This window comes from Grampus griseus, assembly GCF_964374135.1.
Source record: "Grampus griseus genome assembly, chromosome: 8".
Taxonomy (NCBI): Eukaryota; Metazoa; Chordata; class Mammalia; order Artiodactyla; family Delphinidae; genus Grampus; species Grampus griseus.
The window spans coordinates 55383582-55408044 of record NC_139002.1 but is presented as its reverse complement, the minus strand read 5'-3'; the positions used below and the strand labels follow the sequence as shown (position 1 = coordinate 55408044).

The 24463-nt window shown below is 53.1% G+C and overlaps 1 protein-coding gene across 1 annotated transcript; it reads right to left on the bottom strand.

Moving 5' to 3' along the window:
- Positions 1 to 1324: 1324 nt before the first annotated feature.
- On the bottom strand, positions 1325 to 24282 carry LOC309826089 (guanylate cyclase 2D-like; the record flags this gene model as incomplete). Its single annotated transcript, XM_082660070.1, is given in 18 exon segments — positions 1325 to 1354; positions 1571 to 1657; positions 3256 to 3350; positions 4201 to 4303; positions 5297 to 5449; positions 5453 to 5473; positions 10845 to 11037; positions 11462 to 11625; positions 12975 to 13123; positions 16530 to 16679; positions 16981 to 17137; positions 17376 to 17552; positions 21358 to 21454; positions 21707 to 21716; positions 22132 to 22215; positions 23633 to 23719; positions 23806 to 23871; positions 24225 to 24282. Coding segments are annotated over 18 exon segments (1881 nt in total).
- Positions 24283 to 24463: the final 181 nt, after the last annotated feature.

Genomic DNA, 24463 nt, shown 5'->3' with positions numbered 1-24463 from the left:
GGGGGCCGCAGATGCTCTCCTGGGGGTGGGTAAGCTGGCGCTGCTGTGACCCACGGGAAGGCCAGGGAGGTCAGGGACCTGCCCCACGGCACACAGCCAGTCCCGAGCCCGGTCCTCTCCCGGCAAATCGTCTGAAAAGTTGAAGGACCCAGGGCTGTCTGGGGGCCTTTCTGTGAACACAAGCTGGTTCTGCACCCAGGAATCTGGAGTGTCCTTATAAAAAGGGTGCATCTGTGTGTGTGCTGCACCCCGAGGGTTTCTCCATATGCCCATCCATCCCCCTCCTCCTCCCTAGCTCGCTGGACCCCAGTGTGTGTCAGGGAGGGCACTCAGGGGTGAAGGTGAACAGGGCACTGCCTGCCCCCAGGCACTGCTCTGCCCGGGTTCCCTGGGGTCCTGAGGCCTGGGGGCAGCCTGATAGCTGGGGGGCAGGGATGCTCTGACGGCCCTCAGCTCCTGTCCATATCGATCCTTCCACTTGGAGGACGCGCAGCCTAGGCTGCTTTAGTGCTGGTCTTTTCCCAGGAAGCCCATGTGTGCCCCACACGTTTCTGGTCTTTGAGATATGGGAGGGGGCCATCCTGGAATTGCTGCGAGGAGTCAGTTGGAAGTTCTAATGAAGGAAAGACCCTGGGCAGGAAGCTCTGATGTGGTCGTGCTGTGGGCCCCTGATGGGGCTCTGTCCATCCCCCAGGCCAGCCACCCACTGGTGGAATGAGCCCGTGGGGCCCTGTGGGCCCCTGGGCTGCCTCATTTCTAGGAAACTAATTCTCAGCTATGGGCAGCACCTGCGCCTTGTGGCCCCCTGTGGACCGCCCGGCGCTCGAGTGGAAGAGAGTGAGGAACAGCACGTTGCAGTAAAATGTTCTTACTTCCCCCGCTCCCCCATCTCCCCTGGGTTGCCCTCAGCGAGGGACATGGGGTCGCAAAGCACAGAGGACAAAGGAAAGAGCCCAACTGCAGGGCAGGCACCAGCTCTGAGAATCTGCTTCTTTTGGCCCCTAAAACAGGAGGGCCTTTGATCTGTAAATTCCTCGTCTTCGGAAATTGTCTGCAGTCAAATGCTCTACCCCTGAGCTACACGCCGCCCCCCCCCCCCCCGCGGAAATAGTCTGAACGGTGACAAACGCCCAGTGATACTTATCAGCGTATCACCTGTAACGGGCTCAGAATGGGAAGACCCTACATGCTGAGTGACAAGAGGGAGGTTGAGCTAATTACGGCCGCCACATGTTGCAATCCTGATGCTGTAACTGCAAGTGTGAGTAAATGATACCCAGGGCACTCAGGACGTTGAGCGGAGAGCACAGACCAGAATGAGAAGCTATGGAGGCAGCACGATCTCATCCATGACCTGGACATCAGAAACAGGCTGGCAGGAACCATGCTGAAGTGCTAACAGTGGCTGTCTCTCAGGACTGGAAAGGTGGAGATTATTTAATCATTAAAGAATTCTGTATTTTCCAAGTTATCCCCGCTAGGCAGGTAATACCTTTATAATCAGAAAAATAACAAGTATCAAATTTCAAACAACAGAGGCCAAGCTTTGGGGGAAATTCCACTTACTCACCCGGGGTTTGATGTCCAGAGGTGTGGGGAGGCGTCTGGGGAAGCCCGCCTTCCCCACCAGCCAGTAGGTCTCCTTGAAGCCCCTCCCCTGGAAGAGAGAGGAAAAGAGTTGAACGTACCTTCTCAAGCAGAGAGCCAGGGCAGAGACACGATTCCCACAGCTGGGAGGAAAGCAGCCTAGAGCCTGGAGGCAGATTGTCTGGGTCCAAATCCTGGCTCTGTCACTTCTAGCTGTGTGACTTTGGTCAACATACTTCACCTCTCTGTGCCTCAGTTTCCTGAATACCTCATAGAGTTGTGAGGATTAAATGAATGAATATTTATCCATTAGAGAAATAAATAAATAATGAATCATGAGTTCTATAACCAGCAGTCATGGAATACTAAGATCCCAGGATTCTGTGATTTTCCCAAACTGTTGAAGGATACAGTGGTCTCCCCTGGGATGGGGGTGCAGCTACCTGGGGGGTCAGGATGGGCTGCCCTAGAAGTTTCACATGCCACCTGGACCAGGGATGGGTATTGCCCCTTGGATCCCTCAGGTGAGCCCAAAGAACCTGAGGTTGGCATACTGCCCTCCCGACTCCCACTCTGCATCCCCTTCTGTCATCAGAATCCTCTGTTGCTTAGGACATCTAGTGCCTACTCCCCCAAACAAGTCACGCCTGCCCTTACTCCACTCGCCCATAACTTCAGCCTCCAAAGCAAAGGATTCCACTTACACTGGCCCTCACAGGCTGTGTGACTTTGGACAAGTTACTGCTCCTCTCTGAGCTGCTGCTCTGACATTTCACCGTTTAATGAAGTGAGACCCGTGGAGCCCCCCACGGGAGTCCCCCAATTTCTGGGGCCCAGTCGCAACCCTGGGCCTTTAAATGCCCCAGCTGCTCCAGTCACTCCAGTAGGCCTGGCTCTAGCTGAGGAATTGGGGAAATGAAAGGGGGAGGGGTAGGAAGAAAAGTCATTCATAGGATGGTACCATTACCTTACTGAACATTAACATTAAAAAAAAAGAATGCAGACGTGACAGACCAATTTCTGCCTCTGAGGGCAGATGGGCAGGTAAAACCCAACATCACACTGACAACATCAGAGGGCCAGCTGTGGGACTGGTGGGTGCACAGAGAAGGCGTGACAGTTATTTCTGGGGGGAAAGAAAGAAGAAAAGTAGAGATTCCTGGGTCAGTGCAGGCTTCAGTGAGAGCTAAGTTCTGTGCTAGGGTTCTGAAGGATGAGTAGGAGCCCAACAGTGCTATGGAGAAGGCACAGGCTTTGGAGCCACCAGACCTAGGATTCAGCTGTGTGACCTTGGGTAAGTCTCTTTGCCTCTCTAAGTTAACTTCCTCAAATGTAAAATGGCGACGTGGATCCTCCTTTCATTATTTCTGTGGTAATTTCTGCGGTAATAATATCTGTGGTGCACCAGCGTGCTGCCCAGGCAGGTCATCCAAGGGAAGTAACTTCTCTGCCCCGGCCCTTCTCCTTATGAAGAGCCAAATGAGGGAGGGGCTCCCCGGAAGAAATGTTTCCTTAGAATTTGGGGAGCGAGGAGGACATTAAAGGTGATCAGCCCCAGGCCGGCATTTCCTTTAGCTATGTCAGTCAGATGAGAATCTCTCCTGCTGCCCGCAGAAACTGGACCTCTGGAGACATTTCCCATCAATCCCAGGAAAGAAAGTCTCTCAACTTTAGCTCAGTCTGGCCTCTGATATCAATTTTGTAGCCTTCATCCAGGCTGAGCAGTGTCTGGGCGGTGCTTATGCAGACATGAATTCTGTATGCTGAGAAGAAAGGTGGTAGTCAAGTTACCACCTGGTGACAGCATACCCAGTGTTCGGTAAAATCATTAAGAGCCTGTAACAGCCCCAGTTCCAGCCAGTCATACACACAACTCTGATTCATGCAATACCTTTTGCCTGGCCCTCTTGTCCCCCTAGTAGATTGCTGGGCACTAAAGTGGAGGTCTCAAGGGAAAGGAAACTACATGGATTGATTGTTAAGGAGAACTCAAGATGAAGTCAGAACTCTAGGAACATAATCTCTACTTGTAGGGAAGTCTTTGAAGGCTGAGCCAGTGCAGATAAGCAGTTATTTTTCTTTTAAGGGCAGGGCTCCCCTCTAGGACCATGCATCTGATTAAGCAGGATACGTACTGAGCGACATTAGGGAGCACAAGATCTGTGCAGCCAGGAGCAAAGGCTCAGTTTTTTCAGCTGCTCTAGCCAGGCCATCAGAGAGGCTCCTGCTGCCAGCAAGGGTCTAAAACGGCATATTTTTTTTAATTGAAAGGGGTGTCCTCATTGGAAAGATGGGGAAACCAAGACCTAGAGGAAGAGCATTTTGCTCAAGGACACTAAGCACACTGGACCCAGTCAGGGTGAGGACCCATGTTTCCTGCCTCTGGAGTCGTTGTTTTCCCTGCAAATTCTCTCATGACATCACCACAAAAGCCCTGTGCAAAGTTAAAAGAACCAGTGACATACATCATCTCCTTCTAGTTGTTTTACTGATAACTAGGGTACGCTGCCACCAGGCGGTGATTTGGTTACTAAGCACTGTTTCAAACAGCCAGGCTGCAGGGGTCCTTGAGAGAGTCCTTCCCTGGGCTTCCCTAGGATAGAAATATAAGACACTCATGTATCCCTGTAGACTCCATCCGGGATGCGGTGTTAACTGTGTCCCCAGAGAGGCAGTACTGAGACATGGTGAGACCCACAACCCCCGCCATGCAGGGCTCTGAAACTCAGATGTGCCCAGAGAGCTCCAGCAGGTCCTGGACCGAAGAGAAGTCTCTACAACACTCTTGTCCCCCCAGTTCTCCCCAAACTGCTGTCCCCACCCCACATCTTGGGCTCCAGCTGGGGGGTGAGGATGAAGCTGTATGGAATCTCCAAGAACACCCAGAGAGGAGATGACATCTATGCCAGGCTCTGGGCTGGGGGTAGGGGGGCACAGATAAATTGGAACCAGGCTCTGCTCTTAGGGTGCTTCCAGCCTGGTGGGGAGATATGTATAAACACTAATCAGTGTTGTGAAGAGGGAAGCACCAGGGCTGTGCCAGCCCAGAAAGAAGACTCTGACCCAGCCCAGAGGACTTCCTGGAGGAGGCAGTACCTAAACTGTGTCTTGAAGGATGAGAGAATGAGTTGGCAGGGAACAGCAGGTGCAAAGGCACAGAGGCACAGAGCCCACATGCCTGTAGGAAACTGCAAGTGGCTGGGTATAGACAGAATACAAAGTGGAAAGTGGTGGGAGATGTGGCTGGAGAGAATAGCAAGGGCCTTGGAGGCTATGAGGGGGGTGGAGAGTTTGGACTTTATCCCACAGGTGAAGTTATGGAGGGAGGAAGGGGTGAGGGCATGAGAAGGATATTCTATAGTAGAGACCCTGAGGTCTCTCCTAGTCCCCTCCCAGCAAATATTGAGTTGTCTGCATGACCACAGAAGGTCTCTGTTCTGCCTCTTCCATCAGGCTGTCAGCTCCTCAGCATGGACTTAGATGACCTTGACAGATGCTGAGATAAAAAAATATATATGTGTGAATCTGAGCATCACAGATTCTTTGATTTATGACATCTTAGAACCTTAAAATAATAGAAGAAAAAAAGAATTGTAAAAATTTTCTATTATGGATTTTTAGAATCTCAGGATTCCAGAAGCACGCCATTGGGGTTGCCCCAGCCAGCGTCCCAGGCAGGGTTGGGAGACTCCCACAGCCCCAGGTCCATAGCTAAGTGCAGTCCAGCCCTGATGCGAATGGACACAGTGGGCACATGCCTCATCCGGAAGTCGCCCACAGAGCTGAGGATGTCCAAGGCCATGTTGGTGATCTCAGCTGCATGCTGGCTCCTGTTGCGCTGGGGCAGCCCTGTTGCCACCATTTAGGCATCCCCGATGGTCTCCACCTAGAAGTCACAGCCTTCATGCTCCAGGACAAGAACCCCCCTCCTTCGACTGACCCATATCCCACACAAGGCCACCTCTCTGGAGCCCCTGACCCAGCCCTCAAGTCTCTGGCGAACAGTGCCATCCTTCCCAGGCCTCCCATCCCAGCCGCTCTGGCAATGACTGGACCCGCACATTTCAGATCACCTTTGTCTGAATTGCAGGTCTTACCTCTGACCCCAGACCATGAGCTCCTTGGCAGCAGCCCTGGGCGCCCCATCTGCACAGCACCGCAGCAGCAGATCAGGCTTCATCTGGAGAGGAGTACATGTATGTTGGATATATAACCTATTTCCCAAACGCTTGGCCTTCCAAGGTGTACTAAAAGGAAGGTAGCGTTTGAAATCCAAGAGATGTGGATACAAACCCCGGCTCTGCCATTTACCTTGGTCAGGCCACTTCGCCTGTGCAAGCCTCAGTTCCTCTTATATGAAATGCATATTAAAGATAAAGAGGTAAGAGCCAGTTTTGTCACAGATGCTCAATAAACAGAGACTTCTCTCGTTACCATCATCACCATCACCATCACCATCACCATCATCACCATCACCATCACCATCATCATCATCATCTTCTCCTGGGCTAATGCTTTTGGAGACGATAGAATCCCAGAGTCTCAGAATTAGGAGGGACTTTAAAGCCACCCACTTGCCTCCCCGTGGCTGTCGGTCCTGCTCACGTCTCCTTCCTCAGGTGGCTTCTTCTCCCTCGGGGCAACTCTGATTTACAAAAGTTGAGTTGATTGGTAACCTGCCTTTCACCTGCTGGCTCCAGCTCTACCCCCTGAACTCAAGCCACAGTTCTTTCCTATTCTGAAGCTCATTATCTATTCTGAAGGCCCTGTTCCAGGTGCTGGGGACACAGATGTATACCGTGGCCTTCTCCCCTGCCACAGGCCAGGCCAGCCAAGGTTGAAGATGGCAACTCTACACCCCAAGTCTTCCCATCTGCAGGTTAAAGAGCCCTGCACTGCCACTCCTACAGCGGGCACATGCCGGCATCCCTCAGAGCTGTGGATCAGAGCTTTCCCTCTGGCCAGGCATAGCCGCTCTCCCTCAGCACCTGGTAGACGGTAATAATAATGACGACGCTTCTCGTGCCCACAGGGGTGCTATAATTCAATAAATTTCTTTCATACACCATTATCTGTGGACTGTGCCCTACTACCTATGTCCCCCAGCTCTTTCCCTCACCCAGAATATCCCTGCCCCGATACCGGGAAGTGATCTGCCCTAATCATGCCACACTCTGCTCATATACTTACATTTGCTCCCTACAGCAAAAGGCTTAAAATTTACTCCCCATGGAGCTAGCAATCAGGGACTCCCATGATTTGCAGAATTTCCTGACTTATTCCTAACACTTGCTCCTGGTTCCCCACGTTTCAACCAAACGGGAAACCTCCTGCTTCCCGCAGAGACACTCAGCGCTTGCTCACCTCCAGGCCCTGATGGTCTAGTCCCTCTGCCTAAGATGGTCTCCCCCAGTCCCTATCTGTTGAGATCCAAGCCGTCCATCAGCCCAGTTTTCACTGCATCGAGTCCATTAAATCTCCCCGGTCCCCAGCTGGGGAAAAGATGTTTCCTTCCTCAGTGCTGTGACCTCCATCTCCCTCCCTCCCCATCATCTGCACTTACTGTGGGCTGGCCTGAATGCGGCTGGGTCAGGGGAAGGGCTGCCCCCCACTGTGTACATTTCCACAGAGGAGAGAGACCTCCCACCCCACGCCCCTGGGAGAAATATGAGCAAGCCCTGGCTTTCCCTCTGCCCACACCCTTCTTCCCCGCAGGAGGACGAATGCATTATCTGATTGGCAAGATTGGAAGAAGGACTAAGTAAGTGCTCCCTTATTACTCATATAACCAGACACTATTCCAAACCCTTTACAAGAATTAGGTCTTCACAAGAATTCTGTGAGGTAGGTACTATTACTCTTGCCATTTTGCAGACAGAAACTGGGCCAGAGAGGTTAAGTCACTCGCCAACGTCACACAGCACAGACTTGAACTGGTTCAGTCTAGCTCCAGAGCCCATATACTATGCTGCCTCCTGATGCACATGGCTTGGGCTCTTTCTCTCTCTCTGTTCTAACTCCACCACTGGCTTGCTGTGTGACCTTGGGCCAGTCACCCACCTCTCTGAGCCTGTATCCTCATCTGTACAGTAGGGATAGTAATGCATCCCTCTGAGGGGCATTTCGAGGGTTAAATGAGATGTCCTGTGACAATCCATAGGCCAGGCCAGTCCTCTGTAGACATTTAAGTGGTACATCTATACCCCCTGCAATTCTGTGCTTTCAGGGGGAGGGCTCAGCGCCTGCACGTGCTGGTGTTCATCGTCGTGTCGGTATGAACGACAGCACTTCCTCTCACACTGCTTAATCTACAGAACCACCCTGAGCCATAGGCACGTTCACCTCTGTTTTACAAATGGGAACTTGAGGCTCAGAGAGGTGAAGTGATGTGCCCAGGGTGGCTCAGCAGTATGGCCGGGGCCATGCCCACCCGCCGGGCGGAGTGGCTGAAGTGAACCCTCTCCTCCCCCGCAGCCCACTCGCGCCCTGCTCCAGAGTTATGTCCGTGAAAGTGCTCACTCAGCGCGTGCTGGGAGGGAACCACAGACCCCTGTGGAACCAGGAAATGATCGCCTGGCTGCCTCCCAGTCCAGACCGGATTGAAGAGCGGTAACCAGATCCTGCTGGGACGGAGGGGAAACCAAGGCTGCCGCATGAGCGATGAGAGACGCGCTTGCACATGGGGAGGACCCGGCCTCCTGTTTCCCCACATCTGGATGGGTGTGCAGGCCTTGTTTTATTTCATTTCACTGTGCCAGAAAGATGCAGACCTCTTGGCCAGAGTTCAGAGCAGATCAGAAAGCGTGATTCAGAGCTGGGAGGGACACATGTGTGAGAAAAGATTAGCAGGGGAGGAAGAGACAAGGTCAGGGGTGACTCAGGGCACATCAAAGCTGCAGGGCTCAGCAAGACGAGATGAGGAATCTTTTCCTGGGGCCCACGGTAGCTCTGGAGGCAAGAGGGAAACTCAGCCAGCATGACAGAGAATGCCTCAGACCATGGGCTGGGGCAGGAACGGGGAATGGGAAGGAAGATGTGTGCTAGGAATTCCAGTGGCTCAGGTTTCCGCGGGTCAGTGTGGGGCAGTGGACAGAGCTGGGCGGTGGTGGTGGACAGGGCACTTTCCTGTCCTGGCTCTGTCACCTACCAGCTCTGTGACCTCAGGCGAGGCACTTCCCTCTCTGGGCCTCAGTGAGCTCCTCATTTAGTCAGCACGTGTTTCCTGAGGACCTACCGTGTACTGGACATCGCCAAGCACTGGGGACAGAGCGGGTTAGGTTGGAACCAACAGGTCCAAGGGTAGTTATGAGAGCATCACACAGGAGCTCCTAACCATGTCTGGGAGGGCAGGGAAGCTAACTTGAGACCAGGCGGGAGCAGAAGGGGAGAGAGAGCAGGGTTCCAGGAGGGAACAGCATGTGCAAAGGCCTCGTGGTTAGAGAGAGCAAAGCTTGTGTGAGGAATACAGAGGACTGCAGTGGCAGAGTGCGGAGATGCAGTGGGGAGGGAGGGGGGGCCAGCTCCTGGAGGGCCTTAGGGGCCGCTACGAACCTGTGACTTTATCCTGAGGCTGTCCCTGTCCCGGGATGGTGAGCCCTGATGAAGTGGGGTTACAGGACCAGAATGCCCAAGTTCAAGTCTCAGCTTCACACTCTGCTGGGACTATGTAATTAGACAAGCTGCTTAACCACCTGTTTCTTCATCTGTAAATTAGGGGTGCTATTATCTACCTCATACATTGTTATGACGATCAAATGGGTTAGTACATATAAGGCATCTAGACTGTGTACCAGTGTCTGGTATGCAGTAAGCACTCAATAAGTACTGGAGATTCCTGTTGTCGGGACACTGTGCGTAATGCTACCAGCAGACTTCCTCGCACCTCAAAGAGTTAGTTCTCTCCTCTGAAACTTCCTGCCCATGCCTCCTTTCCATCCTGGCTTCAGCCCAGGGCCTGGCCCTCCCCAGTCCCGGCTTTCCTGGAGGGCGGTGGCAGGAAGGGGGCTGGCATGTCACAAGCGAAGGCTAAGGCCAGGGGAGCCAGAGTATGGCTGTTTCCTGGAGCTTCCTCCCCACCTCATCCACTGTGTCTGAGGCTGACCTAGGAACCCCCAACAATTGAATCAGAATAGGGTCAGGGGTGGGGTGGGAAGGCCCCCAAAGCAGGCGTAGAGGGCAGAAAGCTATTCACTTTCACAGGCTCACAGTTTACACGGCACTTCTACCAGGGGGAGAGGATCTGCCCATCATCTGTGAACCCCTGGGACTGGAGTCATTATTCCTGTTTTATAGATAAGGTCCAGAGAGGGGAAGACAAAGTGACACACAAGCTGGTGTTCAGGGTGGGACTCAAACCCAGAATCGAGAGGTGCACAGGGACTAGATTGTGGAGGATCTTGACAGCTCTCCCAAGGCCCCTGCTGCCCACTCCATCGTCTCCCACCCACCACCCACTCCCACCACTGGCCCACTTCATGTCTAGCCATCACAACCCATTCAGCATCCCTCCCAATTACTAGATCCACCCTCTCGCGCCTCAAGCTTTAGCACTTTATTTCCCCATTGCTTGCCTGGAGCAACCACACCCAGGCTGGACAATGCTAGGAAGACACCTCCTCCAGGAAGCCTTCCTTGCTCTTTACGCATCTACTTCTAGCTGGATTTGGGGCCCTCTCAGCCTCCAGCACTGAGAGCTCGCCAAGGGCAGGCACAGAAGCTGACTCACCTGTCGGCCCTTGCCTGGCACAGGTTGAATTTCTTTTCCCCACCTCTTAAATCTGGGCTGGCCTTTTGACTTGCTTTGACCAATAGAATATGTCAGAAACGGCAATGTGCCTGATCCCAGCTTAGATCTCAAGAAGCTTCTGGGCTTCTGCCTTCTCTCTCAGAACTTTGCCACACCATGTAAATAATACCAACTCACCTGCTAGAGGGTGAGATGCCATGTGGACCAGAACTGAGTTATCTCAACAAAGGCTCCAGAGTCCAGCCAAGATCAGCAGTTTCCTCTCACCCACAACTGACCACAGATGTATGAGTGAGACCAGCTGAGTCCAGAGACATTTCCAGCTGGACTATAGGCTTGTGAGCAATAATAAATGCTTATCATTTTACAACACTGGGTTTGGGGAGCTATTTGTTACACAGCAATAGCTTACTAATAAAAAATGCATAAATAAATGACAAGAAGTAAATGTATGATGCAAACACAACATAGAGGACGGAGAGATGGAATGCCTGCCTCTTGGTCCTCTCACCTTATACATGTCATGGTTGCCCAGAACAGCATCAAACAGTGTGTACAGGTCATTGAGCAAGCCCACCACCTCAATGGGCTCACTCAGGGCTGAGATGGTGGTAAAGCCTACAGTGTCACTGAAGTATATGGTAACCTGGTCAAAGTACTCTGGCTCCACAGTCGCCCCCATTTTCAGAGCTTCAGCCGCAGACCTGAAGGGGTGGGAAGGGCCAGAGTCACAAGGTGGGAGGACCATCTTTCCACAGTTGGAAGTGAGAGAGGGATATTTGGGGGAAAATCCTGGGTTGAGTGTCAGGGGATCTGGGATAGCTCTGTTGATGTGCTGGCTCCCCTCCAGCAAATACCTGCCCCTCTCTGGACATTATTTCCTCTGAGGTCAGATGGGGGACCCTGTGCCTTGTCCTTGTTCCCTAGGGAAAGAGGCAGCAGAAATTCAACACTCATGTGCCCCCAACAGTGCCTAATACATGTAAGCATTCTATTAAAATATGTTGGATAAATAAACAATGAATGAACTGAATGAATTAATGGAACCCAGATTTACTGAGCACCTACTATGTCCCAGGTCCCATGCTCAGAGCCACTGAGGCTAGAGCCACAACCAAGTCCACTCACGGCAGGAGCATCTGAGAGAGCAACCTTTCCATCTTCTGTCTCTCCAACCCCAGCTCCTCAGTCCACTCCTGGATCAGGCCCTCCAGGTTCTGGGAATACTTCTCCAGCAACCGCAGCATAGAGTCAGCAACATTGGTCTTCTTGCCTTGGTTGATGCTTTTGAACTGAAAATGGAATGAAAATCCCAATTTGTCCATGAAGGTCAGCACACTTGGCCCTCAGGTTGAGAATCTGGACCACACGAATGAACCAGACATAGTCCCTGCCTGGAAGAGCCAGATGGTGGGGAGCAGATATGTAATAGACAAGGGATGGCAACTCTGACAAGTGAAAGCACAGATGGCTGGGAGGAAAAATGGGTTTGTTCTCTATGAGGTGAACAGGCAGGGAGAGGACTTTGCAAAGGAAAGTTTGCCCAGCATTGCATCACCATTAACAAACACATTGGTTCTCACAAAAACACTGTGGAATAGGCATTCTTTGTTCTCAAAGATAAGTGGATGGATGGATGAAGAGATGGGTAAATAGATAAAAGAAATGTATGTAGATTATTTACGTATACAATCTATTTCTTCCTCTTTATTTCTCTCCCTTTTCAAAAAATTGTTTACAAAATAAAATAATAAATATGTAAGGGTGCTGGGACCAAAGGAGAGTAAAGGTTAAAAAAAAAATTGTTAATCCAGGAGTGAGGTCTATATGCAAAATGCATGCTAGAATTTGGTCACAATTTTGGATATGAGCTTCCTAGCAACAAAGCAAAGAGGGAAATAGAGATTACATAATCTATGGAGTCCATAAGACAATGGAGTATTAAACTAGCTGCTCAAAAGGAACACAACTACTGCTGGTGCTGAGCAGAGAGAAGTACCTCTCTTAGGTCTTCATAAGAGGACATTCACATGTTGTTATGAATTGTACCTTCAACAACAACCTTATAGGAAATATGGCACCCAGTCTCCTAGGGAGACTTCCTAGAACCTTCCCCAGTATGGTTTGCGCCTTCCCAAAGTGCAGTCAGTAGGAGAAGCAAATTAATGATGATCAAAGTGACGGGGTTCATTCCTGTCTAAATCCAGCATCTCGACCTTTGTGTGTGTATAGGTGTGCATATCCAACCTTCATTAATACTGCTTCTCTCAGGCAAATGTCTGTAAGGCAGGTAGTAGCAGCAGCCCCTGAAGGGTACCTATGTGTTGCTCATCAAAAGCAGAGGCATAAGCTTTAGAGGTCAGTTGCCATGAGTGTGACAGCTGCTGACCTTGAGACACAGCACTTAGCACGGGTCTTGGTGCTCAGGAAGGCAAATGTCCCTGAACCCAGAGTTCTGAGAAAGCTTTCCTCAGATGGTGGACCTCAGGCCTCACCCTCAGCGATGACGATGGTGGCCCATTGCCCCCTTTCTGCACAATGGTTCCAGGCCCCGGGGAGAGTGTGGGGCCCCCGCTGGGGAAAGTGAGGTGAACCGATCAGCCGTTTCTTGTGAGCAGCCAGCTCCTCTGGGGACGCTGACCTGGGTATAGATCTGGTCCAGGTTGGGTCTGTCCTCCGGAGCCTCCTCCCAGCACTGCTCCATCAGCTGGATGCACTCAGGTGGCCCGTGGTCAGGAGACACCAGTGGCCGGCACAGGCGAGGGGGAGACACCACCTTCCTGATGATTTCTGCAACAAGCACGGGCCGGGCAGTGGGGCTGAGGTCCTCAGGAGGGCTGGTGGGAAGGGGTGGGCCTGGGATCCTGAGACGGAGGGCAGGGTGGGCCTGTGGGGTGCAGACATCAGGCCCCGAGGGTATTCCTCAGCCCCTTGATCTGTGCCCCGGGACGTGCTGGCCAGTGGGCCAGGATCGCTGTTTTCCTGGGTCTGCCCCAGTGTGGCTGGGGAAGGGGTCTCAGCCTGGGAGACAGGTGAACAGGGTTTGAATTCTGGATCCGCCACCACCTCTCTATGAGATGGTGAACAAGACAGCAATCTCTCTGAGCCTCAGTCTCCCCATCTGTGAAATGAGCTTAATAAACTGCCTTCTTAAGAGGGTGCTGAGGGAGGAGATGACAGAAGCTAGATCTCGGGGCACTAGGTTCACTCCACCCCCTGAACCCTGCACAACTTGTTACTGCTCTGTTACCAGCAATGGCCACGAATGTGCTCGAGACCTGCGCAGTGCAGCTCTTTCCACCAGCCCTGCCACCCGGAGGCTGTCTGGTACCAACTCTCCACAAGTGTGAAGCAAGACTCTGCTTATCACTGTCACCATCACGATGACTCTTCTCCCAGGACCACCCCTGCTGTGGACCTTCCTGTCCCCGCTCCACGTGATGAAGACCACAGACTAAGTCCAGACCAGACAGATCGACGATCCAGCTCCGTCTCTGCCACTTGCCATCACTCTGTGCCTCGGCTTCCCCACCTAACAACCGATGGAAATAACCCCACCTCGAGAAGCTGGAGTGGGGCCTGGGGGAGCTGAGAGATTCACAGGAGCACCGGGAGGACGTGAGGCTGGGTACCAGGCTCAGGCTCTCAGCGGCACAGGAGAGGACTTCGAGATGATCCACTTATATTCTGTACACGTTATGCCATCTCTCTGAGCTTCAGTTTCCTCACCTATCAGAAGGGCATAATAATAGTACAGACCGCACAGGGCTGTTAGAGGTATAGCAGGTTAATCTCTGAGGAGGGCTGAGATCCTCCTCAGAGACGGTGAGGAGGTGGGTCCCTTGGAACCAGTGAGGAGAAGGTTCTTTCTGGATTTCCCTTGGCTGGCCTCCTTGTTGGGGGCAGCCCATGATTCACTGTCCCATTTTACAGACAGGGAAACTGAGGTTCTGGGGTGGTGAACTAGGTCACCCACAGCCACAGGGTCAGTAACAAGCAGATGCTGGAACTGAGCCTGATCGCCTCCCAGCCTGCACGATTTTCTCTGCCCAGAGGTTCCCAGTCTGCAGGCATCAGACCCTGAGGGCCTCTGAGTAAAGGGTCTGGGAAGCTGTATGTGCTTGCAAAGGAGTGTGTGCAGATGGAACCAATAATAGATCACACACACACACATGTCCAGCTCTTTTTCAAAAGCATTTGGATGGTGTTGTGATGAGTAAAATACAGATCCATTTCAAAGTGTTGCTGATTTCAGAGCAGATTTTTGTCTTTGGGCATTTCCTCAGTCGGCGGATATTAAAAGTCAAAGAGTAGCGTGTGAAGCTCAAAACTTTTTTGTCATTAAAGTGGAGTCCTCACAGGCAAGCATGTTGGGAAACCCTGGCCCAGGCCAGGCCGGGTCTCGGGCTCCCTCCCCATGCCGAGCCTGCTGTCCACACCCAATGCATCACTGTGATGGACCAGCCCTGCTGACTGCTGACCGGGTAGGCTGCACATCCAGCTCCGTGGAGAAGTTGCTCCGTGGATGACTCCAGGACATTTTAGGGCAAGAGCACTGAGCTCACCCAAATCCTAGACCCATGGCTTCCCGCTAGGGAGTCCCTTCCCCTCTCTGAGCCTCACTTCATTCATCTCTGAAAAGAGTGCACTAGCCCACCTCACAGGGTTGTCCAATGGAATAACGCATATGAAAGTGCTTTGGAAACCACAAGTATCCCCCCCAGCCACCACAGGATCTTAAAAAGATGCTATTTCTAAGAGCAAGGAGGTCTGCTTCCACCTGGGAGAGTCAGGAGAGAACATGGGATTCCCCACTAGCACACCCCTAAAACCACCCAGTATGCCAGGCACTTTGTCTAAGGCATTTCACCGAATCCTCACAAATACTCTGAGAGGCAGGCATCATGGTCCCCATTTTACAGATGAGAAAATTGAGGCTCAGAGCCTGAAAGAGATTTATTCAGAGTCACAAGGTGAACTGGTGTGGAGCTGGTCTCAAGTCCGTGTCCCCCAAAGACTATGCTCTTGACATTTTACCGCCTGAGACCAGGAAAACTACAGCCAGGGAGTAGCAGGTCCGGGACTGACAGCCCAATCTAGGGGTGACCCTGGGGTTCCAGACCTCGTCCCTAAAGCATGAGAAGCCCTGCACGGTGGCATGGCTGACAGACCCATCCGGCTGGTCCCCTCTGTCTCAGCAGGCAGATGTTGCCAGGGGCAGCGGAGCAGTTGAGGAGAGTTGAACAAATGGCACGACCAAGCCCCTTCCCTTCCCACTCTTCCACCCCATAAATCTGGGGCCTGGAATGCTCATTATTCATGGAGCAATGCTTTGTGCAGAAAAGAAGCGAGGCCAGGCCTCCCCGTGAGTTAAAGATTATCCATCTGGGGTGGGAGGGGTGGTGGGTTCTGCTCCATCCCTGCCTGTACTGCAGGCCGAGATGCAGGGTATCTGTGAGACAGGTCCCTGGAACTGGACAGAGGCAGCAGGGGGACAATTAGAAGAGCAGCCTAGAGTCCAGGGAGCCCCGACAGAGAACATAGAAGGGGAGGAAATATTTCTGAAGTTGGGCCCTGGCACTGGGGTCAGAAGAGAAAATGCCTAAGACCAGGTGATGATGAGGAAGGTGTGTGTGATCACACCCAAAAGCAGGGGGACAAAGATGCTCTTCAAGGAGCCCCACTCAGGCAGAGGACCAAGCCCTCAAATACTGAGCAGACTGGTGACATCAGGCATGGACCGGATGTCTGACACATTTTAAAATCTGATCCCCACTATAAAGATGGGAAAACTGAGGCTCAGAGAGGGTAAGTGATTTGTGTAAGGTCATGTAGTAAGTAAATGATCCAGGGGGAGTACTGAGGTCTACACAGACTCAAAGTCTGTGCTGGGCAGCCCGGTGGTAAGGGCATGAGCACCTCCGGACACGGCAATGACACTGGGAGAGGAAGGAAGGGGTTGGGCTTATACCCAGGAACCAAGGTCTTTGCCCTGGAGCTGGTCAGCTGCCATTTTGGCAGAGTTGCTGAAGGCTGCCTGGTTTAAGTCAAAGAAATGCAATTCTTGCTGTCAAACCAGGCATGTGTGTCTGTGTGGTTATTTTCAGGCCCCAATTTCCTGATGCTCACAGAGCTCCTCAACTACATGGGGTCTCCGCCAGAGACAGGCCAAGGAAGGAGGAGGACGATGCTGTACCTTCCGCTGAGAGCCCTGGGAAACCATAGTGCAGGCCCCAAGTCAGCACCTCCTGCGGGATGATGCCGACGCTGAAGGTGTCTCCTTTGAGGGTGCCCCACCCGGGTTCCCCGGGCCCCCACAGCAGCTCTGGAGCTGTCCACAGCAGCTCTGCAATCACAGGATGAGGCCACACAGCCGTCACCCACTGACCACCCAAGCTGGGCGGTACTTCACACATGTGGTGTCATCGTCCTCTCCCTACAGCCCCGGAGGAGGGAGTTGCTTCTGTCCTCCCCCATTCACAGGTAAGGGCCCCGAGGCTCAGAGAGGAAAAGCCATCTACTCAAGGTCACACCACAGGAAGTACCGGAGCACCGGACATCTCCCCCCTCCCCTTGCCTCACAAGCACCTAGTTTAAACAGAGGCCTCAGAACCTACTGGCAGCCTCCTGCCCACCCCTGAGCTGACTTTCCGAGGCTGGCCGGGGGCGGGGAGCCCACTGAGCGTCCAGGAGCTCTGCATAACCGTGGTCAGTGACCTTCAGCACAAAGCATCCAGCCACCACACAGTTTCGGGACTTGAGGCAGCCATGAGGGAAATGCCGATGGTGCAGATACCACACACCCTGGAGTGGAATAATGGGGGTCCCTTAGGCCTGTGGTGAATGAAAGGACCCCTGCTTCTCTCAGAATTCCCACGGACCCCAGGAAACCTTCCTGCCTCCCCCTCACCCTTTGCCACACTGTCAGATTTTTCTCAGTTAGACAAAGTAGAAAGAGCCCAGGCCTAGGATATCTGAGCATCTCTTGTCTCCCTTCCCTCCCCATTGCCTCCACAGCTCCAGGTTTGAGAAGGGTTCTCACACGGATCATATCCAGCACCAGGGAGGCCTTGAAAGTCCAGTCCAGCCGCAGAGCCTCATTCCGCAGCAGGTCCTCCAGGCTGCCCCGGGCACAGTGCTCCAACAAAAGAGCACTGACCCCAGGGGCCACAAAGAAGCCCAGGAAGGTGGCAATGTTCTCATGCCGCAGCTCCTGCATCTGCCAGGGCAATGGTCACCTTAGCAGCCCGCAGGGGACTCTCAGAGTGTGGACATCTGACCCCCAGTACTTAGCACCCAACATACAGCTGAACGCAGAGAGGCATCAGAAATGTTGGATGGATGTGATGGGTGGATGGATGGATGGATGGATGGATAAAGGAGGAGTGGATGATGGATGGATGAATGATGAATGGGTGGGTAGATGAAATGGGTGGTTGGGTAAGTAGACGGGTGGCTGGTTGAATGAATGAGCCAGCGAAATGAGTGTGTGGAAGCGTCATGGATGAGTAAGCCAACTCCACAGAATAGGGATCTCGGCCTTTTCTCGACCTAAGTGACATCATGGACCTAGAAACTGTGCAAATTCTCTCCCCAAGAGTCAGAGACTGATGAGCAGAAGAGCAGAAGAGATCAGGCACAAGATGAAAGCAGTCCAGCAGGTCAGAAAGCTCGAATCCAGCCAGCAAGGCTAGCATTCGCCCAAGCAGGAAAGATGAAACCATCGTCTAGCATGGCCTTCCTCACAAAAACAGTTCCGGGGTCAACTAAGTGGAGGAAACCTGAATACTCTTCCCCCTCCTTAGAGATCTGCACGCTTATTAGCATACGCAGTGAGGTAAGAATGGCCTCAAATCCTTAGACACCCCTGCTGTCAAGAGCTTGGGCCTCTGTCCCCTCCCCTTGAACCTGAGCAGGCTCTGTGACACTGTGACCAATAGAACACGGTGGAAGTGATCTTGTGTGTTTTGGGTCCAGGTCTTAGGAGACCGACAGCTTCCATTTCCTGGAGCCCTCTCAGTTGGAGGCCTGAATGCTCGTAAGAAGTCCCTCTACCCTGAGTCACCACACTGGCGAGATCACCGGGAGAGGCCCTGAGACCATCCACGGTGGGAAGGCATGTCCTGATGAGTCCTCTCTTCCAAGCACCCAGCCAAGGCCCCACGCATGCAAGTGAAGACATCTGAGGCCTTCTAGACGGGGGGTCAGCAAACTTTCCTGTTAAAGTCCAGATGGTAAATATTTTCGGTTTTGCAGGCCTTGCAATCTCTGTCACAAATACTTCTGCCATTGCAGTGTGAAAGCAGCCACAGAGAGCTCCATAAACGAACGAGCATGGCTGTGTTCCAATCACATTTTTTCCTACAGAAACAGGCAGTAGACTTGATTTGACCTGAGAGCCAAGCACTGACAGCCCATTTACAAGCCGAAAAGCCACTGAGTGACCCCCAATACAGGTCAAGTGGAACCGAAGAGCTGCTTGGCCGAGCCCTGCTCAAATTTCCTACCCACAAAATTGTAAGATATCATAAAATGGCCGATGCTTAAAGCCACTACATTTTGGGATAAGTTGTTACACAGTCATAGATAACCGGAACAGCATATTAAAGGTTCTGATAAGTCCTGTGTCTAAGCCAAGAAACTTCCAAACTCATCTGCCCACAGATAGAACCTTTTCTTTTAAGAAACATCTGCACGTGTTGATTGCAAGATTCCCACTGGGAAATGCCTCACCTAACCTCCAGACACTGAATCTCTCCGAAGCTGATTCCAGATGGTGGTGATGTTGGAAATAATAATAAAATCCGCAATTTTCCAAAGGCACTCTACTTGCCAGAGACAGTTCTAGGTTATTTCATCAATTCTCTCCAATCCTCATAATTCCCCTGGGGTAGATTTCATTAGCTCCATTTTACAGGAAAGCTAAGTGTCCTATGGAGGCAGGATTCCATCTCAGGTCTTCCTGACTCAAATCTTATGCTCTGTCCTCCATCCCACAGTGCCAGTGCTTCTCGGGATGGTGACCAACTCGGGGGTGAAGGGGCTTATGTGAGTAGTGACGATAGGTGACTGGAAGCTCCCCGAAGAAAGGAATCCTGTCTCTTTTCTCCACAGCTCTGTCCCCAAAGCCCAGAGCATAGGCGGTGCTCAAAAAATAGTGGACAAATGAATGGATGTGTAGAGTGATGGAGGATACAGTTGAGGTCCTTCAGTGGTGCTGACGGTACCATGTGAGGATAGTGATGAAGAGGAGTGTGCCCCTGGTAGCCATGGGGATGATCGTATTGGGGTGGTGATGTGCCGTTGGGGAGCTGGTGTGGGATGGTGACAGTGATGGTGTATATCTGTGCTGACAATGGGGCAGTGATCATGATGATAGGAAGCACTTCCTTTTTTGAGGCTAGAATCTTCTGCATTGAGTAAAGACCAATCCAGACCGGTAAGGGTCTCCTGACAGCACCCCATCCGCAGCCCACCCTCCACGCCCTCTGCAGCTCTACCTTTCTCAGGAGGCTGCGCCAGCTTCAGACGTCTTCAGCCACACCCACTCTCCCTGTTTAAGAAGAGACAACAAGAGTTCACCCCCTGCTGGTCCCCAACTTGGGCAAACCCTCCGCCTCTCTCAGCCTCAGCTTCTTCCCCATAAATGTGCTCTTTCTGTGTGCTTCAAGCCAGGAAGAGCCCGGCCAGCGGAAACTAGTCAGACTTTGTCTCCTTTGGTTGACAGACCTCAGTTCTAGTCCTCACTCCACCACTTTCTAGCTCTGCGACCTCAGACAAGGGACTTCCGTTTTCTGAACTTCGTGTCCCAATTCTGTAAAGCGAGGATGACACCCACACCCACGTTGAGAGAGCTAACGAGACAGCGGATAGAAAGTGTGTTAGCTCCCAGCGCCGAGGTCGGCTTTACTCTGCAGGCCTTGGGCACCTAGGACACCCCAAACCCAGCGAAGTGAGGGGCTCTCTGTGACCCAGGAACCCTAGGGGAGGGTGAGAGAGGCAGGGGCCTTGGGCAGGGGCTCTGTCCTCACCCAGGGCTTTCTGTAACCTCAGCTTTCTCTCCCCACCCGCCCCCGTCACTGAAGGATTTCTGCCTCAGCCTCGCCCGCAGCTCATTCAGAGGAGCAGACAAAACATGCTTTGTACATCATTAAAGCCTCCTTTCAGCAGAAGAGAAAAATGATGGGATTCCCCAAGGGAGAAGGTGGAACCGAAGAAGAAAGAGCCTCATGTGGCTTCCCCTAGAAATAATTAGCCCGGTTCATCGACGGGGGGGCATGGAATAGGAGAGTCAGAGCAGCAGTCAGTTGTTGAATTTGAGAACCCAGCCCCCGAGAAATCACAGTGGCCTCAGCAACTTTAAAACCTTGCTGGTCTCACCTCTGACCTTCCAGCTTCCCTATCAGCGGGTGGCCCAGGCTCTGTCCGGAGGCCATCCTGGGCTGGGTGCTGCCCCACACTCAGGGCCTCAGGGACCCAGGATCTCACTGTCCCTTGCCGAAGCAAGCAGGAGGGTGACCTAGGTTGGCCCATTGCTGAGAGAAGCCCCGGGGTAGACCCATGCAGGCAGTGCCCAGGCCCAAGTGGCCAGGGACCAGTTGTTTCCCAAGGTCAGGTCACAAAACACGTGTGACTAGGAGCTGGGAGTCCTGCTTCCCACTTCTAGCCCCGCCACCGACTTGCTGTGGGACCCAGGAAAGTCGCTGTCCCTCTCCCCGCCTCAGTTTCCCATGCTATAGCAGGAGTGGGGATTCCCTTGGGCTCTCCCAAACTGACGACAGTTCTTGAGACCTGAGCAGGGAGGTGGCAGAGGTCCTCACCTGGTACAGAGCCACACTGGTGGGCTCCTGAGGGGCTGGCAGGCTCCTTGCTGACCCCTGGGCCACTGACCTCAGGCTCCCGCCATCTGCGACGCTTCTTGATTCACTTGCACTGTCCACGCGCAGCCTCCAGAGGGCGTGGCCAAGACCCTAGACCGGCTCTGTCTGCCGCTGCCCACCCAGCCCGGTGCCTGCCCCACCCACCCATCTGCTCGGGGGCCGGTGGATGAAGGTGAGCTCCTGGGCTGTCAGCAAGATCCAGTAGGGGCCCCGCACGAGCTGCAGCTGCTGGATGCTCAATCTGGAGGTGAGAAAAGTGCAGGACAGAGAGGATGGTGCAAATATCACTCCCCCCATCCGGCTCCTCGGATCTGCCTCTGACCCAGAGCCCTCCCCCGTCCTCTCCCTGTTTCCCTTCCTGTCTCCCCATCAGTCCCAGCTGGGCTGAAGGGCACCACTGAGCACTGTCCCCCAAGAGCCCCTCGGCCAGCTCAGGGCAGGACCCTAGGCCTGATGTGCCTTTGGGTCCCTAGCCTCGGTGTTTCCAACTCACCTGGAGATCTCTCGGGGTGAGAGCTGGGGGCAGACTGCCCCCTCCTGGATATGGCCGAGGCTCAGGGAGCACAGAGGACTTCAAACCCAGGAAGAATTGTTTTCCAAGCTGAAGAGCCCTGGGGGTCATCCTGACCAAGCCCTCACTGTACAGATGTGTAGCCTGAAGCTCAGGAAGGATGGAGTCTTGTCTGAGGGCCCAGGCTTCTTCCCCAAGTCTCAAAGGACCTCCCAGGAGGTCCTCTGCCGGCCTTGATAGGGTCCTAACTGAAGCTCTAGGATGGACAGGAGGGTGGGGAGGTCCTGAGGTCTGGGACAGAGGATGGGAAAGCTCCCTGCAGATGCCAGGGCTGTGTACAGAGGAGAGGGCCTGTGGGGTGGGGGGCACAGAGGGACAGAACGAGGCTCAGATGCACGGGATCTCACCTGGTGAGGCAAGTGAGGGCCTGCCGGCCAGCACCAAGACACAGGTCAGGGCCAGAGCGAGGAAGCCGCCTGGGGGCTGCTTACCTGTGGGGAAAGCAGGGTTGGACATGAGTCCCAACAGTAACAACTGCATATGGAGCTCAGCCCCTTCTCTCAGCTCCTGCTACCTACTCCTGGGTCCTCCTCCGGGATGTGAGGACACAAACCCTTGCCCAGCACCCTCTCCAGGGCAAGGCTCAGGATGGCCCCAGACCGGGAAAGTCCTACCTGTGGACTGGTCATCACACACAGATGTTGATTCCCAGCACAGCTGTTAGGGTTCTCACCTCAGGCTCCTGGCCTCCAGGGGCCCCACAGACCCTGCTCAGACCCCATGACTGTCCTGACCACACTCTGGCCCTTGTCTGCCAGCATGTCAGGCTCTTTGCACTAGACTGAGAGCAGCTGGACAGCAGAGCCTGTTTCTTATTCATCTCGGGGTCCCTAGGCACCTTACAGAGGGACTGGACAGGCAAGATGCTGAATAAATACTGTGGATCCCTGTCAATGATTATCCTACTTCTTGCACACTCCCCACGATGGGCCACTCACTACCTCTTTTGGCAGCCAATTTCAGTGTCATTCACTTTGACTGTTAGAAGGGCCCTCCTTACACTGAATCTAAACCTCTCCAGCCCTCATATCAGGATTGGGTGTGAAAAGGCTGCTCAGGACCGCTGGGCAAGGTGGAGAGGGCTACTTTGCTTAGGCAACCCCAGCTTCTGCCTGGGCTGGCAAGGTGGTGAAATGCCAGGCCCTATTCTGGAGAGAGGACATTGACCTCCACTGCCACAGAAGTTGGGGGGAGGCACACCTTCTTCCTTTGCCTCCCTCCCTTCCTGTCTTTTGCTGAAGGATAAGCACTGTCTGTCTGCCCGCCGATGAATCTCTCCCAATTTGAGTTAAGTCCAGATAATAATAACAGCACTGAATAGCTTGTAGTACTCACTATACTATCGCACATTGTATTGCAATGAACACCTATTCTAAGGATGTCACGTATTTCAATTCAGTTATTCCGCACAACGACCTCTAGAAGTAGGTACAGTCATGACCATGATTTTGTGGAAGAGAAAGCAGAGAGATAGGCAACTGTCTGTGAGTGGCAGAGCCTCGGTTCAAACCCAAGCAGCCTTGCTCAGGCATCTGGGCTCCCAACCACCGCCCACGCTGCCCCTCACCCAGGCTCCTAGAAAGGAAGCTTGACTTGCCATCTGGAGGAGGTGAGGGAAGAACCATAGACAGGAAAGCGGTCCAGGCCTAGGGAGCCGCAAGCACAAGGGTTCTGAAGCAGCAGTGTACCTGGTGTATTCAACGGGAGGGCAGAACCACATGTGAGGAAGATGGAGGGCAGGGAGCTGAGGGCAGAGAGGGCTCTGGCTGGACTCCGGGCAAGGGAAGCTTCTGCAGCTCTGAGCAGGGGAGAGCCAGATCTGACTCTGTTTTCCGAGGATCCTCCTACCTGCCACGGTGAGGTCCAGGACAAGAGCAGAAGCAGGGAGGCCTGCAGGGAGGCCGCTGCAGTAACCTAGCGAGAGACGACGGGGGCCTGGAACAGGGAGGAGACAAGGGAGTGGTGAGCAGGGCTCTGCTTCTGGGCGAATTCTAAAGATGGAACCCCAGGGTGCTGCTGACAGGCTGGGTGTGGGGTGTGAGGAGACGAGGGTGCCTGAGCCTGGGGGAGGATGGGGTTGCCATTACCTGCAGTGGGGAAGACGATGGGAGGAGGCCAGGGGGCAGATCGGGAGTTCAATTTCAAAGTCAAGTTGGAGATGCCAATTAGTCATCCAAGTAAGAGAGGCCGCTGAACCACCTACACTTGGAGTGTAGATCAGGAGGGTAAGAGGATGCCCTCCCAATGCCAACTGCAATGGTCTGTGCAGAGTAGCTCCTAGAAATTATGTTCAGTGCAGAGGAGTCAGAAGGGCCTTGGCATCACACAGAGGAATAAATCCTGATTTTATCATTTACTAGCCCCTGACCTTGGGCAAGACATTTAACTTCTCTGAACCTCAGTTTCCTCATCTGTAAGATGGAGATGACAATAGCTATACCTGGCAGAGCTGTGGTGAAGACTAAAACGTGTAGCGTATTTACAATGAGGATAGTCATTGTGGTGAGTAGGTAATTAACTAGGCGCTTATTAAACAGAATAGCTATTGTCATCACCATCACCATCAGCACCATCTTTGGATCTTTGAGGAGAGGCAGGTGTACTGGGGTGTAAAGAAAGCTGGACCAGGAGGTGGAGGCCTGAGCTTCAGCCCCAGTCCTGCCCCTGCCCCATTCAAGG